Raw genomic sequence first — 13,810 nt, forward strand, 5'->3', positions numbered from 1 at the left:
CTGCTACTTTTGACCTTATTACCTGGCTGGAGGTTTAGTCTATTACTGCTACGTATAGGGTTAACAAATTCCTCTACGGGTACAGTGGATGTTAACACTTCCTGTACTATCACTGATGAAGATGGCGGCACCACTTGTGCTTGCCGTGGTGGAGCATCTAACGTGTACAGCATGGGAAATGGCAGACATAACAATAGGCTCATTATCCACATCATAAACATTTTCCTTATGGTTACTTAAGAGAGGGTACAAATTACTTGTTACATTTTTATGGGTTTTTTCAACAACTGTACCTGCACCCCCATCCACATAGGGCGGCGGTGCTGCGCGTGAACCACTGACAATACCTTCCGCAACGCTACCTTGCTGCACGTGCGCGCCATCTCGTGGCTCGCATGCATTGCAATTTAGCGCTGCGGGTGTACTTTCTGGTAACGTGCTCGCGACGCTAGTTTGCGTAACTTGCACACCTTTAAGCCACACATCTCCCTTATGCTGCCCAGCTCCATATCCAGGATGATATAACGCAAGGTTTCCATCCTGAACCATGGCACCCTGAGGAATCGAGGGATTTGAGATTAAGGATAGGCCGATGAGACCCATTCGGCTTCTGAACCAGAAAGAGAGTAGAATAATAACCAGTCCCTCGCTGAGACAGTGTGACTGGCACAATTACCCCTGCTTGCAGCAAGGACTGTATGGCTTCCTGGACTTGTGAGGCCTTGTCTGGACTTGTGAGGCCTTGTTTGGGCCTGAAGGAGGGCCTGTGTAGAAAAACTGGTGGGGAGGCCATCTGAGAAATGAGAGGGCGTACCAGTGAGAGACCACTTCTCTTACCAAAGAGTCCGTGGTGGTTTGACTCCAGCATTGGGTGAACTGAAGAAGTCAGACTCCCACTCTGGGATCCCCCAGAGGGAGGCCCGGCCCTTCAGGCTGAGGGTTTATCCTCTGGTTTTGAAGCAGGGAGTCTAAAGCAGAATAATAAAAGAAAAGAAAACATAAAATAAAGCTTATAGGGCTGCCTGAGCATAGTAATGGTGACCCGACTCCGGACAGGCACCAACGAAACTGTGAAGCCTCTGGCTCGGGGCGGCGTATAGGGGGAATGGATCGAAGCATCCTGGGAGCTGAAAGCTTCAACTGCGTGGTGCCCGGATTCCTCGTCCACCACCTACACCCCCAAGGTCTCCCTGTGGAGCCCTATGGACCCTGAAGAAGAAATTAATTGTAGGTGTGGCTGGAGGGTCTACAACAAGGGTGGGCAATAAGCGGCCCTCCAGCTGTTGTTGAACTTCAAATCCCAGCATGCATTGCAACAGCTTTAGCATGGCCAAATAGCAAAACTGGCAGGGTATGCTGGGATGTGTAGTTTTACAACATCTGGGGGGCTGTTTATTGCCCACCCCTAGTCTACAATCTGGCACTAAGGACAGGAGAAATGGCACCTTCGGGATGCAGGAGAGGGGAAAATCCTGTCTGTGGGAGGAAACACCCAAAGAGTCATGGCCTAGGGTGGTCCTTCCTTCTGGGACTACTTTGGATATCAAATGTAAAGCCTATGATTTCCCACTATTGGGTTTTGTTGGCCACTTCCATCGTGAAATGACCACTTTGGGATGCCTGACGCATCGCTCTCATCCAGTCTTCGCATGCATGCTGGCGTTAATGACGCTGGTATGCATGAAGGAAAAGGCAAAGGACATCGCTCTCGGTAAGAGCGGTCCTTTGCGAATGAGGCACTTCCGGGTCTATGACCCAGAAGTCCCTCTGGTGTTTTTCTGCACATGGTAGTGTCTAAATCCCTTTCACGGAGAGGACCCTGACATCATCAGCCAGTGTCCAGTGTCATTACCTACCATCCAAGTAGGCATAGAGGGGGAATATAACCATGTGGCGAGCGTAGCAAGCCACCAAGCCCGAAGCGTTGCGATTGCAGCGAGCCCGCGAGGTGACAACTTTCCTGTTTAACTGGCCTTCATGGGCATGAACTGTATTTCCGCCCTCACTCACATCACTTCCAGGTCCCTAGCAAGAAGGAGAAATAAGCTCTACCTTCTGCACATGCGCGGAAGGATGCGCACAATGGGGGTTGCTGGGAGCGATCTGATTGGATCTAACCCTTCTATGAGCTTCCACTGTGCAACCCCATCTGAAGATGGCATTGCCCACCGCACCCAAGCCCCAGAATGTATCGCCTTCCGGAGCTTGGTGCATAAGAGAAATGTGGTCGGTTTGATCCCTGAATCTGCACCAAGCCTCAAGCACCTTCCCTGCATGTATTCTCATGGGGCTGATTCCAAGTCACACACAAACCCAATGTTCACGTAATTGAGCCAATAGATGCTGCTGTGTGCACTGGGCATTGGTCATATAGCTGAATGCCTAGGGCGCCATTGCTCCTAGGGGAGCCCAGCAGATATAGCGGCCTGCCCCCACGTCGCCCAGCACACGTTGACAGGAGGAGCCGCCAGCAGACGCAACGTCTCAGCAGCGCTACACTCTGGTTTCCTCGGCACTGTCACAATGCTGAAAGTACCACTCACTTTTACTAGTGCTTCCTTCATGCATCTCTCCGCCATGTCCGCACCCGTGAGGAGATGGATGGAGGAGCCACCAGTAGACCACGTGACTTATTTTAAAGGAGCACAAGCTAAGATATTGCCTAGGGCAGCAAATTGGTCACGTCCAGCTTTGCCCAGCTTGCCCCACCCACAGGAAACATAAACTTTTTAAACTCTAAATTCCTCTGACAGCTCTACCCAGATTGGCATGTGACATACCCATCTCCCTTATAGTAGCCCAGCCAATGCGATATTTCGGTGAACGACGACGTTCACATATCGCGGGTACACACTGGTCGATGGGCAGCAGATATATTGGCTGATCAACTGATCGGCCAATATATCTGTCAGTGTGTACCCAGCATTATACCCCTTTCGCACATACATGAAAAAGACGGGTTTTTGCACATGAACACGCATTGACCCGGGATTTGGTATGTGTGAAAAGAAACAACCCTGGACGAAGTGATTTGCAGATCATTTTCAGGAAAGACAGATATGCCCAACATGAAAGGCTCATCATTTTACTAGTAACGGTCAGCAAATCGGCTGATCGCTACTATACACTAGCAAACTACAGCCCTGATTGGTCGGTGAAATCCTAAATGTTGGACAACCGGATTAACCGATTCTCATCACTTTTTGGTTGGAATTGGTGATGGCTGTACCCCTTACATTGGCGATTTTTTCTTCCCCCCAATCATCTGCAAAACGGGGAATTGCCCCCAATCCATTGCAGATGCATGGGGGCCTTTAGTCCTAAATTCAACATTATGGTGAAAACGGTAACCATAAAACAAAACAAGCAACCCTGTCTTGTGGCTCTGGGGCATACTGAACACTCTTACCCCGGCTGCCACGTGTATGATCACTTTTGTGTTTTAGTAGTGCCACACCTGTCAAAATGTAATGAACCAAGGGACACATGATCGGCACATGTCTGAACAGTGTACTGGTAGCGTATTGTGACAGGAGAACTGCAGCGATGGTCACATCACCTGTACAGGCCAAGGAACAGAGGTCAGCCTCCTTCCGTGCTTGTCGTGTGCAGTCACTATCAGGGTGGTTTGTCCTATATCAGTACCATGCAGCAGGTAGCGCCAGGAGAACGCGTCACTTAGGTGCAATTGCCTTAAAGGGAAAAAAAAATGGACAATAGTCAGAAATGATGAGAAATCAATCAGCCCAGATCAGAGGGCGCACTTACTACCGTCCTTACGACAGACTGTTCATGGTACATAGTGTTAGCAAAAAGATCAGGCCTGTTTCTGAACTGGACGCAAATGCGGATGACCCCAATCAGTTACATTTACTAGTTTATGCTAAGGAGCGTATCTGTACGGCTTCGCACCAGTCACTGTTTTCATTTCCTCAGCTGCAACAATCATCATTAGCGCTTACACCAAAAACCCATGCTGAGTGCAAGAGATCCACCAGGAACAGGCGTCTCTTCTCTGTACGCACGCCTCCCACTAGCCCAGGAGTCTGGCTGCACCCCCACGACACTCTCAAGATGGATCTTTTACGCACATTGACAAGGTAGCCGCCCATTTGCCACCCAGGAACGTCCATATTTCACTGGTGGAGAGATCCAGTCACGCACGGAGAGAACCGGCTGCCCTGGCGTATGCATGGTGTGGTGCATGCTCAGTTTGCAACTTTTTGCCGCAAATGCGCAGTTTGCTGATAATAGCGAGAAGCATCCACACAGCCGGGGCTGCGTCTAACTCAGAATCAGGCCGTATTTATTCCAAATCCCATGAAATCAACTGATTAGAGGATGAGGAGAAATGGGTAAAAGAAAGGTTGATGTTTTGTGAGGATGAAAATATAGTAATGGGGTTATAGATTGTGAGAGGACTTGTTACTTGAGCGTGATGATGGGGGACGTGGTCTCAACACTCAGATGCATCATGTCAAAATATTTAGTCAGGAATGGTCTTTGGAGAGAATCGAGGACCCTCACAAAGAGCTCTGCAGACTTTCCCACCTCCACCTGGAGTAAGACACAAGACTAGTATAAAATTACAGATAGGCAACACATGAAAACTTCAGTATATCTTCTATTGAATGAATCATAGGAATGTTTTATTAATTGTATTTTATTTTTGAGTATTAATGCATTTACAGCTGATCAGATTGGTAAGAGAGCTGCAGCAACCATAAGCACCAGGATAGGCGGCCTCTCTCCTTTGACCAGGATAAACAGATGACAGGGAGCTATCACTGGATTAAGGAGCTGAGACCTCATTGTTTTCCCCCTTCCTGAATAAGCAGCATTAGGGTTTATGCCTCCTGATGACTTATGAAAATGACATTACCTTATCAACCAGGTCTGTTTCCAGTTCCCAGATATTAGAAATATTGATGATGGCGTCAGTGTGCCTCAAGGATGAGATACAACGATCAAATACCTCCAACCGCAGAGATCCAGGGTGCAGTGGGGTCACCTGAGAATAGATGGAGAGGTATTTCTCTGGTATCCTATTTCTGATTATACCACTAGGGGTAGATTCTCACATTGGGGCCGCTGGTAGAGTTACAGTTAGCTGTAATAAGAACACCCGCATGGCCGCATTGTATGCGCAGGGAATAATGCGGATATTCGTCCGTATGCAAAGTTGCACACATCTATGCGACCGCGCTGCTATTGCACTGTTAGTGCATGGTGAGGGTCTTCTGCAGCATAAAGCCCATACTTGCCCTTTCTCTTCTGGGGTTAAAGGTGCAGTGCCACAATTTGCATCATTGTGCAGCAGGGGGCTGGAGCATGATGATTTGCCGTGAATTGTGTTATCTAACCCCCAGGCTGCCCACCTCACTAGAGTGGAGATGTGGTTGGGAGCCAGGTGGTTGGTCTAATCTACAGCCTAAAATTCAGGAGAAATATGGTACGGGATGTAATCAGGATCCCAGCGGTCACAATACCAACAGTGGCATCCCGATGGTCACACTCCAGACAGATGCTGACAGTAAGGGTTAGGGTTAGGCAGCGGGAGGGGAGGGTTAGGCTGCGGGAGTGAAGGGTTAGGCATTAGGGGGAGGGTTAGGCTGCAGGAGGAGAGGGTTAGGCATTAGGGGTTAGGGTTGGGGTTAGGCTGCGGGAGTGAAGGGTTAGGCATTAGGGGGATGGTTAGGCTGCAGGAGGCTGGGGTTAGGCAATATGGGGAGGTTTAGGCTGCAGGAGGAGAGGGTTAGGCATTAGGGGGAGGGTTAGACTGTGGGATGGGAGGGTTAGGCACTAGGGGGAGGGTTAGGCACTAGAGGGAGCATTAGGGTTAGGCTGCGGGAGGAGAGGGTTAGGGTTAGGCACCAGATGGAGGGTTAGGCAAGGGAAGGGGTGGGGTGGGTTAGGTTACGGGAGGGGTGGGTTAGGGTTATGAGTTCAAATATTCGCAAAAATCTGTTGGGATTTTGACAATCAGGATGCTGCTGTTGGTATTCTGTCGGCATTGTGACAGTTGGGACCCTGTACCCAAGCCGTATGGTACAGCCTCGTCCCTGCCCAGCACTGAGGCTGTGCACTTGCAAATCATGGTTGAAGGTACTGACGGCATCTTCAACTCCTTTCTCCGAGCAGGGAGATAAGAGACACCTTAGGTGTACATCCCGTGCACGGTACTATGGGCCAGATTCAGAGATGTAGGTTCATCAAAAATGTTTAAAAAAAAGATTGGCATGCAGACATTATTCACTAAAACAAAAGTGATAAAGTGGGATTACCATTAGACTTTATAATGACTGGACGAGACCTCAAGTTACCTGCACTGTGCTCTCTCCTTCCCTATATGTGATATTCACAAGCCTGGGATCACTTATGTTCACCAGGAAATGCCCGGAACCTCCTACTAAATTCAAGATTTCCTAAAACAAAGGAACAATTTCAGAAATGAAACTGAATATTCAAAATGAAAACTCGGTCACCTTGCAAGTGCAATCAGCAGGGCAGTCCCTATCTACATCAGTAACTACAAAAAGGGGGGGAAAGAAAGAAAAAATGACTCCTATCAGGGCACACTCCTGTGATATGATATTCTTTATGCAAATTGATGGGTTTAATGTCTCTGTGACTAAAGGATAGGCAAATGCACATATTAATTGCAATACTTATCTATATACTGTCTCTGTTGGCAGGAGATTAACATCAACGTTAAAACTGAATTTTATTAATTTGTTAAAATAAGTAAGTGGACATTCAGTTCCTCCTACATATACACGACAACACAAAACATACATTAATCTTCATGTATAATGCACTATATATGTATATTACACTATATAAACATACACTACTTAGTGAATCAATACACTTACACTATCATTTTAGCACATATAGCTCATATCATTCATTACATTGATCATCACTTATTTTGCAGTATAAACAATATACATGGGAATGTATCCCGCTGAATTTCCACAACGTGGTATCAATATCTATATATGCGGGTTTTTAGAAATAATAACCACATAAAATAAATCAAAAATAATAATAAATGTTGGAAATGGCATGTTTTCCAGAATAATGTGGTATATAATTGATTTTCCTTATATTTAAGGATCATCAATGCTGTAGAATTTGAATACCGTATATATTGAGTTGATAGTTTATCCATATCCGTATTAATTAAAAACTCTACAGGTGGATATCTTTACATACTCCAGACAGTCATTTATCAGTATATATGAGGTGTAACATAATCCCTTGCTATATTCATAGTCAATTATAGACTTAATATCACATAAGGTAGATAATGTTTATTACTAACATAGTATAATAATTATGATACCCTTATATATTATTACAAAATCGGATTAAACTACTGATTGGAGAAAATCAATTGCTGCATGTATGTGTCTGACATGTGTTAATGCAGGGCGGGATTTGTTTTCATTATATATTATGTAAACTAACTAGTTTAGGCAGATTATGATAACAGAGGTTTAATATAAACTACATGTTTTAGGATAATAGATCATAACAGCCAATGTATTCAATTTCTTCCAAATAGCCATAGAATAAACAGCATGTCACAGTTTGGCAATCTGCAGACACAGCTGACAAGCCTGACCAGCTCCGTGATTAGACACAGACGAGACCAGCCGGATCATGCATATTAATCTCACCCCCTCACTAAATGCGGCATGCTCGTTGGTGGATGTTTCTGTCAACCTAAGATATTAGCCTATCAGCCTTGAGCCAGCGCTATATATACCCGGCAGGTACAAGACAGCACCGTGCTTCCTTTGAAAAAGCCCCGGCGAAACGCGCGTCGGACAGCTTGCTGGTGGGCTCCATAGTGCACACTTTGGACCCCTACACCACAGATGATTACATAGAAGGGAGAGACTTATGACAGGTACTTTCTTCCACTTTTTCTTGCTCTCTCATTACAACCAGCTGCCTGGATTCTCTGCGCTGCCGCAAGGCAACAGGGATACAGATGAGACTGGGCTGTAAAAGCAGAAGCAGCTTTCTAATTTCAATGTGCCAGTACCCGGGACTCTCATTCCCTGTTCTCTAAATATTTAAGACAGGCAACAGCAGATCCAGGGTATATAAGTGCACAACTCTATACCTGTATCTATACCAGGAATTGTTTAGTACTATACGTACTCTCCTTGATAGAAATTGAGGGACGCCTCTACAAACCACCATCTTATAGATAGAGGTGGTACCCGTGGTGTTTAGCATTTTAAATTGAGGTATTCTTATACCTTTGTTATGTTCTTTTGTATATGTTTATTATTTCGCCTTTTGTTTTTGCATTCATATGCAATAATTCTGTGATACATGTTCTTTTAAAATGCGTTATTTGTATATCTATCGTATAGGTGGTTCCAGTAATTATTAGAACATCTTAAGGTAAATACAACTCTAAGGCACAAACTGTGTTAGAGCATTAGGACAGTCCCAGTCTTATGAATCATTCAAGTCTACTGGTTCCAGTAGGATACTGAGGGATTGTTTTACTATATCAAATACACTATTGGGTGTTATGACAACTAAGATATTGCATTTGGGTATATTCACCCTGTACACAGGTTGATCCATTGGTTGTCAGCACTATATTTTATCGTATGTACATCTATTGCATATATACAGAGCCAGAAGCACTTGTACCAGTTAACATTTATTTTCTGACATCTACTAGTGCATTGTATTATTGTTAAAAAAGGACCCTGGTCCATGGTGATATATTGATGTACTGACTGGTTCAAAATATATGCAAATATTTACATCCATGCTTCTAGCACCATGAACAAATGATACAGTGGACCACTGATAACAGATATAGCGCATTATACATGAAGATTAATGTATGTTTTGTGTTGTCATGTATATGTAGGAGGAACTGAATGTCCACTTACTTATTTTAACAAATTAATAAAATTCAGTTTTAACGTTGATGTTAATCTCCTGCCAACAGAGACAGTATATAGATAAGTATTGCAAATAATATGTGCGATAGTGATGTCCTCATAGGCGGTATCCGTTTGCCTATCCTTTAGTCACAGAGACATTAAACCCATCAATTTGTATAAAGAATATCATATCACAGGAGTGTGCCCTGATAGGAGTCATTTTTTCTTTCTTTCCCCCCCTTTTTGTACCAATATTAATACTCCTGGGATGCACTTCCTATTTTGAGACAACACTAGAAGTGTGCAAATTATTGTATGCACACTTAGGTTTCCTCGTAATTGGACATTCCTGTGCAACCATTCTTTTCCATTTTCCTCTTCCCCTTTATAACTACATCAGTAACTGTCAGAAGCAACTTAACATTAGTATTTAGTAGAGGTCGTTTTTTTTTTTTGTAAAATGTATTGTACTTTGTCATAGTAACATACACACTAAGCAGCTCCTTCACCTTGACATCTGGGTGATCATACATGGTGGAGATGTTTGGTAGAACTGACACATCCTCGATCAGGGACAGTCCCAGCACGTTGGATATGAGCAGCAATGAGCTATCCTGGTGTAAGAGAGATCTCGGTATGAATCTCACCAACTCTGCTCTGCTATGTCAGGTACTCTGTACATCCTACTGACCATCGACACTCACCTGTTCCTCAACCCAAGGCTTGTAACCCCCACACTGGGCACTGATGAATACGGACCCTTTCACCTGCTTTACCTCCAGAAGATGCTGACCTAAGAGATAAATCACAGTGCTGTTATAGAGTGCTATAAAGTCCATGGGGTCTATGGGGCATATCCAATTAGCCGCGCTGGTGGGGATTCAATTAGAGGGGATTCCCGAGCGCGCGAGTTCCCGCTGTCGGACTTTAATCTGCGTTAGGACGCAGCAATCGGCCTTGCGCGAGCGGGTAAAACACACTTATTCCGCAGTTCTCGTGGAATCAGTGTGTTCTCGAGCAGGAGTCCCGTTCTAATGATGTGGGAAATAGCTATTTAATTGAATAGCTAATCCCCGCGTTGCGGGACTTTTGCCTGACAATTAGCCGCGGGTGAAATCCCGCGGCTAACTGGATATGCCCCTATGTATCAAGTTTTTTTTTTCATAAAATTATGTAGAAACTGCAGTTTCAGCATAATTTTATGAATTGTTCCTATGTACTTATAGCACAATGCTGGGGATTTTATAAAAATCTCAGGCAGAGTGCTAATTAGCGCTGCAGATCGCAGTCCACATTATTATCAATGGGGGCTATGGTCTGACCCCTTAGCTTTATGGAGTTTGGCCTAGTTAGTTTGGCCTTCGGTATGATTTAAATGGTTCAAATCCCGGCAGCGGCAGCCCGACAGAGGAGGAATCCCAATCGTCCTAAAGGTAAGTATAAACTATAAACTAACCTAATTCTACCCCCTAGCCCTAACCCATTTAGGGTGCCTAACCCTAACCTCCCCCCCTGTACCTAACCCTAATCCCCCCTCTAAGTGCCTAAACCTAACCCCCCCTTCCCCTAGCCTGAACCTAACCTCCCGGGGGGGTGACTAACCCTAAGTCCCCCCCCCGGGAGCCCTAAACCTAATCCTCCCCCCCCGCGGCTGTCGGCGCCCATCGATAAAATGACAGGCATCTAGATTTAGACGCCTGGCATTTTACCCTCGCCGGGATTAAGCAGTCGGGAAGCCGGCGGTCGGCATTGCGTCCGCCGGCTTCCTGAACGTATACCATTAGTTTGTACCATCTTCAGATGTTGTAAAAGTGCTTTACACCTATGGAGACTTGCAAGCAGGAAAGAGATCTTCCAATATTTCTCCCACGGCCTCCGGCTGGCGGCGGAAGCTGACGCTGTTCGCATGCGCAGTGTCGGCTTCTCCCGGAGAAGTATTTTGCAAACGTGAAAGACTTCAATATATTTGCTGGGGATATAACTCGCAGCAGTTACCGCAACCGATGTCCCTGCGAGTTCCCCATTCATGAAGATTGGTTCAGTAGTTTTTGTACCAACTTTAAACAGACAGACACAGCGTTCTTATAATATTAGTATATACATTTATATTGTGCCACCAATTTACTCAGTGTGAAGCCAAATAACCTGACAGTATGATATTGGGTTTGGGAGGAAACTGGAAGACTGGGGGGAAACTAACGCAAACATGGGGAGAACACATAAACTCCACACATATAAGAATTGAACTCATGACATCAGTGCTGCAAGGCAGTAAGGTCAACCAACACGCCAGTGGGTGGACATAAATATCCCCATAGTTTCAAGTGCATTTTAAGGCCACATTTCATACCCTGATTTCCAGTTGTATCCACCTGAACTAAGTAACCCACAACTATTTCTGGTGCCTTGCATACAAGTCACTATCACAAATGTCATATTAACATCTTTCTTGTGATTTGCACTTTTTGTAAACTTTTTTTTTTTAATTGGTCAAAGGACTTAACACAAACACATCCATGTGAAGTATATTACAAGGAGTACAAGGACACAATACTAAAGCTACTCACCATGTAGCCATGTCTGTCCTGAGCCGTCACCTTTCGGCATCATCTGCATGTCCTGGCTCTTGGAGAAATGAGCTATGGTCTCGTTGGAAGATGTCCATTCAATTAATAGGGAGCTAAAGTTATCAAACTTTCTTCTGTGTTGGTCATGGATCACCAGCTCCAAAGTAGTGTCCCTCAGCATGGACACAGTCATCTAAATGCACAGTAGAGTGGACTAAGAGATCACCATCGCACAAGTAACTAATAAAATAGTAGACTTAACACGTTACACAAATAGGTTCTATTCCTATGTCATATATTATAGGAGTTACATATGTTTCCTTTGTAGACTATACTGTATCTAAATCCACAACAATGCATCAAAAGACTGAGAGGAAGAGTCTTACAAGTTGCGTGTCATCCTTTGGGATCGGGCATGGCTGAACTCCAGGCGATACCGGGTACACTGGATACAAGATGATGCTAGCAGGAATAGCACAGATAATACCGACGTCTACCTGTTCCACAGATGGATTCGGGTTCAGAGTTCCAGGCTTATTTCCCATCTCCAATGTCAACATCTGCACAAGGCAAGGTCATTGTTTTAGCAATGATATTCACAATGTGTTGATATTGATTCTCAGAGGTTTAATTACCTGCTCCCCCAGCTTAGTGCATTGGACCCTGTAGATGTGTAAGTTCTGCTTTGCATTAGTAAGTATTTGAACTTGATGAGCTTGGATACTGCTCCAGTCCTCAGCTTTGAGATTTATGAAGAAACGCGTTGAGTCAAGAAGCCAAGGTCGGGGGCCACCCTCAAAGACCATCTCTTTGGTTGAATGTAGAGAGAGCAGAGCCGTTTGTACAGGATCCATTGCCTAGGGAAACAGTTGGCTTGTAGGTAAGTGGAGAGGTGACCAAATAAACATGGCGTGTGATAGTCTGCAGTCAGTGTTGTGATTTGAAGCATTGTGGAGTGTGAGAGGTGTGAGGATTTATGGAGGTGAGTGAGATACCTTTAGAGGAACATATGCAGAGAACATGCTGCTGTTGTGGTGTTCCCCATCATCTGTTGTGACGCGGACTGTGAGTAGAACATGTCCAGGATTTTGTGCGAGTAACTTTACACAGGAGCAGGAGGGAGGAGCAAACGTACACCTATCTAATGACAGAGAAATGGGATGAAACGCATGTACAAAGAGACAGGAGGGGAAAGGGACTGGGCAATACTTGGCGAGTAGTTAGTGAGGTTGCAGAGATGTAGAGAAAAAAAAACCACTGGTAAATAGATGAGATCATATGCAGTATCTCAGATCGGAAATGTTAGGGCTGATTCAGAGGCGGTCAGTGCGACCATGTCAAATGTGGTGTGACGAATTTTACCACTGCGCATGTGCCTAAGGCATGCGTTAAGATTGTGTCTGTACAGAGTCGCAGATGTAATTTCATACGTACGCACGGAGAATTGTATTGAAAATTTAGTGAGCGTTCCACGATGGTGACAATAAAATGTTTTAGCGCACGCACCGAGATAGACCATCTTATGGGGGTGTGGCGGGCACCACATAAGTGGTTGTGTACACATACGCTCAACCGCTCACATAGAAGGTCATACTTGGACAGAGAAACTGTGCCTGCCACAGGACTGGTGCAAGTTTCAACGGTGGGACCAATGGTGATGTCAAAAGGCGCACCGATTGTTTTCAGCGTCTACAGCCGCTGACAGTGGGCGTCTCAGTCCTTGCACATTTGGACACACGGCTGTGCACCAGGGAAGGGCTTGTTGCTGTATTTGCATAAGGTCGCAGCCCCGTCCACCTCTGAATTAGGCCTGACGTTGGCCTTCGTGTTAGGAGGCTAAATAACTGAATCATTACAAAGAAATATAGGGCCCGAATCTGGGTTCCATGCAGACCTGAATACGCCCGCTTGTAGCGAGTTTTAGCTAACTGCGTAAGTGCTGTAACAAACGTACAAATATTTGCGTATCTCTTGGCGCATCTGAGTTGGACGGATCTCAGATGCTTCTCTCCATCCGTGAAATCTGTGTTTTTGGCTGTCAATTGGGCAAATGCACAGAATAGAACCGTCTCGTGGCAGAGTTGTGCTTATGCCAAGGGGATGCCAGTTTCTGTCAGATTCCTTGTACCCAGCATGGGGTAGGTGTAAGTGCGATACCAGCAATGGCGGCTTCAATAGTGGACGGAAAATGTATGCCCAGTGCGATGCATGTGCACAGGCATGTATACAGGCATTAATGTATACGTTAGCAATCCATACGCATTCCGAATGCGGCCGTACTCGGACCTAAGCGTGCCTCAGAATAAGGCCCATAGCGTG

General features: G+C 45.3%; 1 protein-coding gene across 1 annotated transcript in view; it reads right to left on the bottom strand.

The window, feature by feature from the left end:
* The window catches only part of NUP210L (nucleoporin 210 like), a 106,616-nt gene that overhangs the window by 75,536 nt on the left and 17,270 nt on the right, over positions 1 to 13,810 (bottom strand). Inside the window, exons 14-23 of the mRNA XM_088449433.1 lie at positions 12,487 to 12,632; positions 12,127 to 12,348; positions 11,878 to 12,051; positions 11,492 to 11,684; positions 9,629 to 9,717; positions 9,434 to 9,538; positions 6,324 to 6,425; positions 4,883 to 5,011; positions 4,430 to 4,557; positions 3,560 to 3,692 (exon numbers count right to left, since the gene is read on the bottom strand). Coding sequence (XP_088305559.1) covers positions 3,560 to 3,692; positions 4,430 to 4,557; positions 4,883 to 5,011; positions 6,324 to 6,425; positions 9,434 to 9,538; positions 9,629 to 9,717; positions 11,492 to 11,684; positions 11,878 to 12,051; positions 12,127 to 12,348; positions 12,487 to 12,632 — 1,421 coding nt within the window. The remainder of the gene's footprint in view (positions 1 to 3,559; positions 3,693 to 4,429; positions 4,558 to 4,882; positions 5,012 to 6,323; positions 6,426 to 9,433; positions 9,539 to 9,628; positions 9,718 to 11,491; positions 11,685 to 11,877; positions 12,052 to 12,126; positions 12,349 to 12,486; positions 12,633 to 13,810) is intronic.

The sequence above is a fragment of the Taudactylus pleione genome, unplaced genomic scaffold (genome assembly GCF_031769625.1).
Source record: "Taudactylus pleione unplaced genomic scaffold, aTauple2 ptg000484l, whole genome shotgun sequence".
NCBI lineage: Eukaryota > Metazoa > Chordata > Amphibia > Anura > Myobatrachidae > Taudactylus > Taudactylus pleione.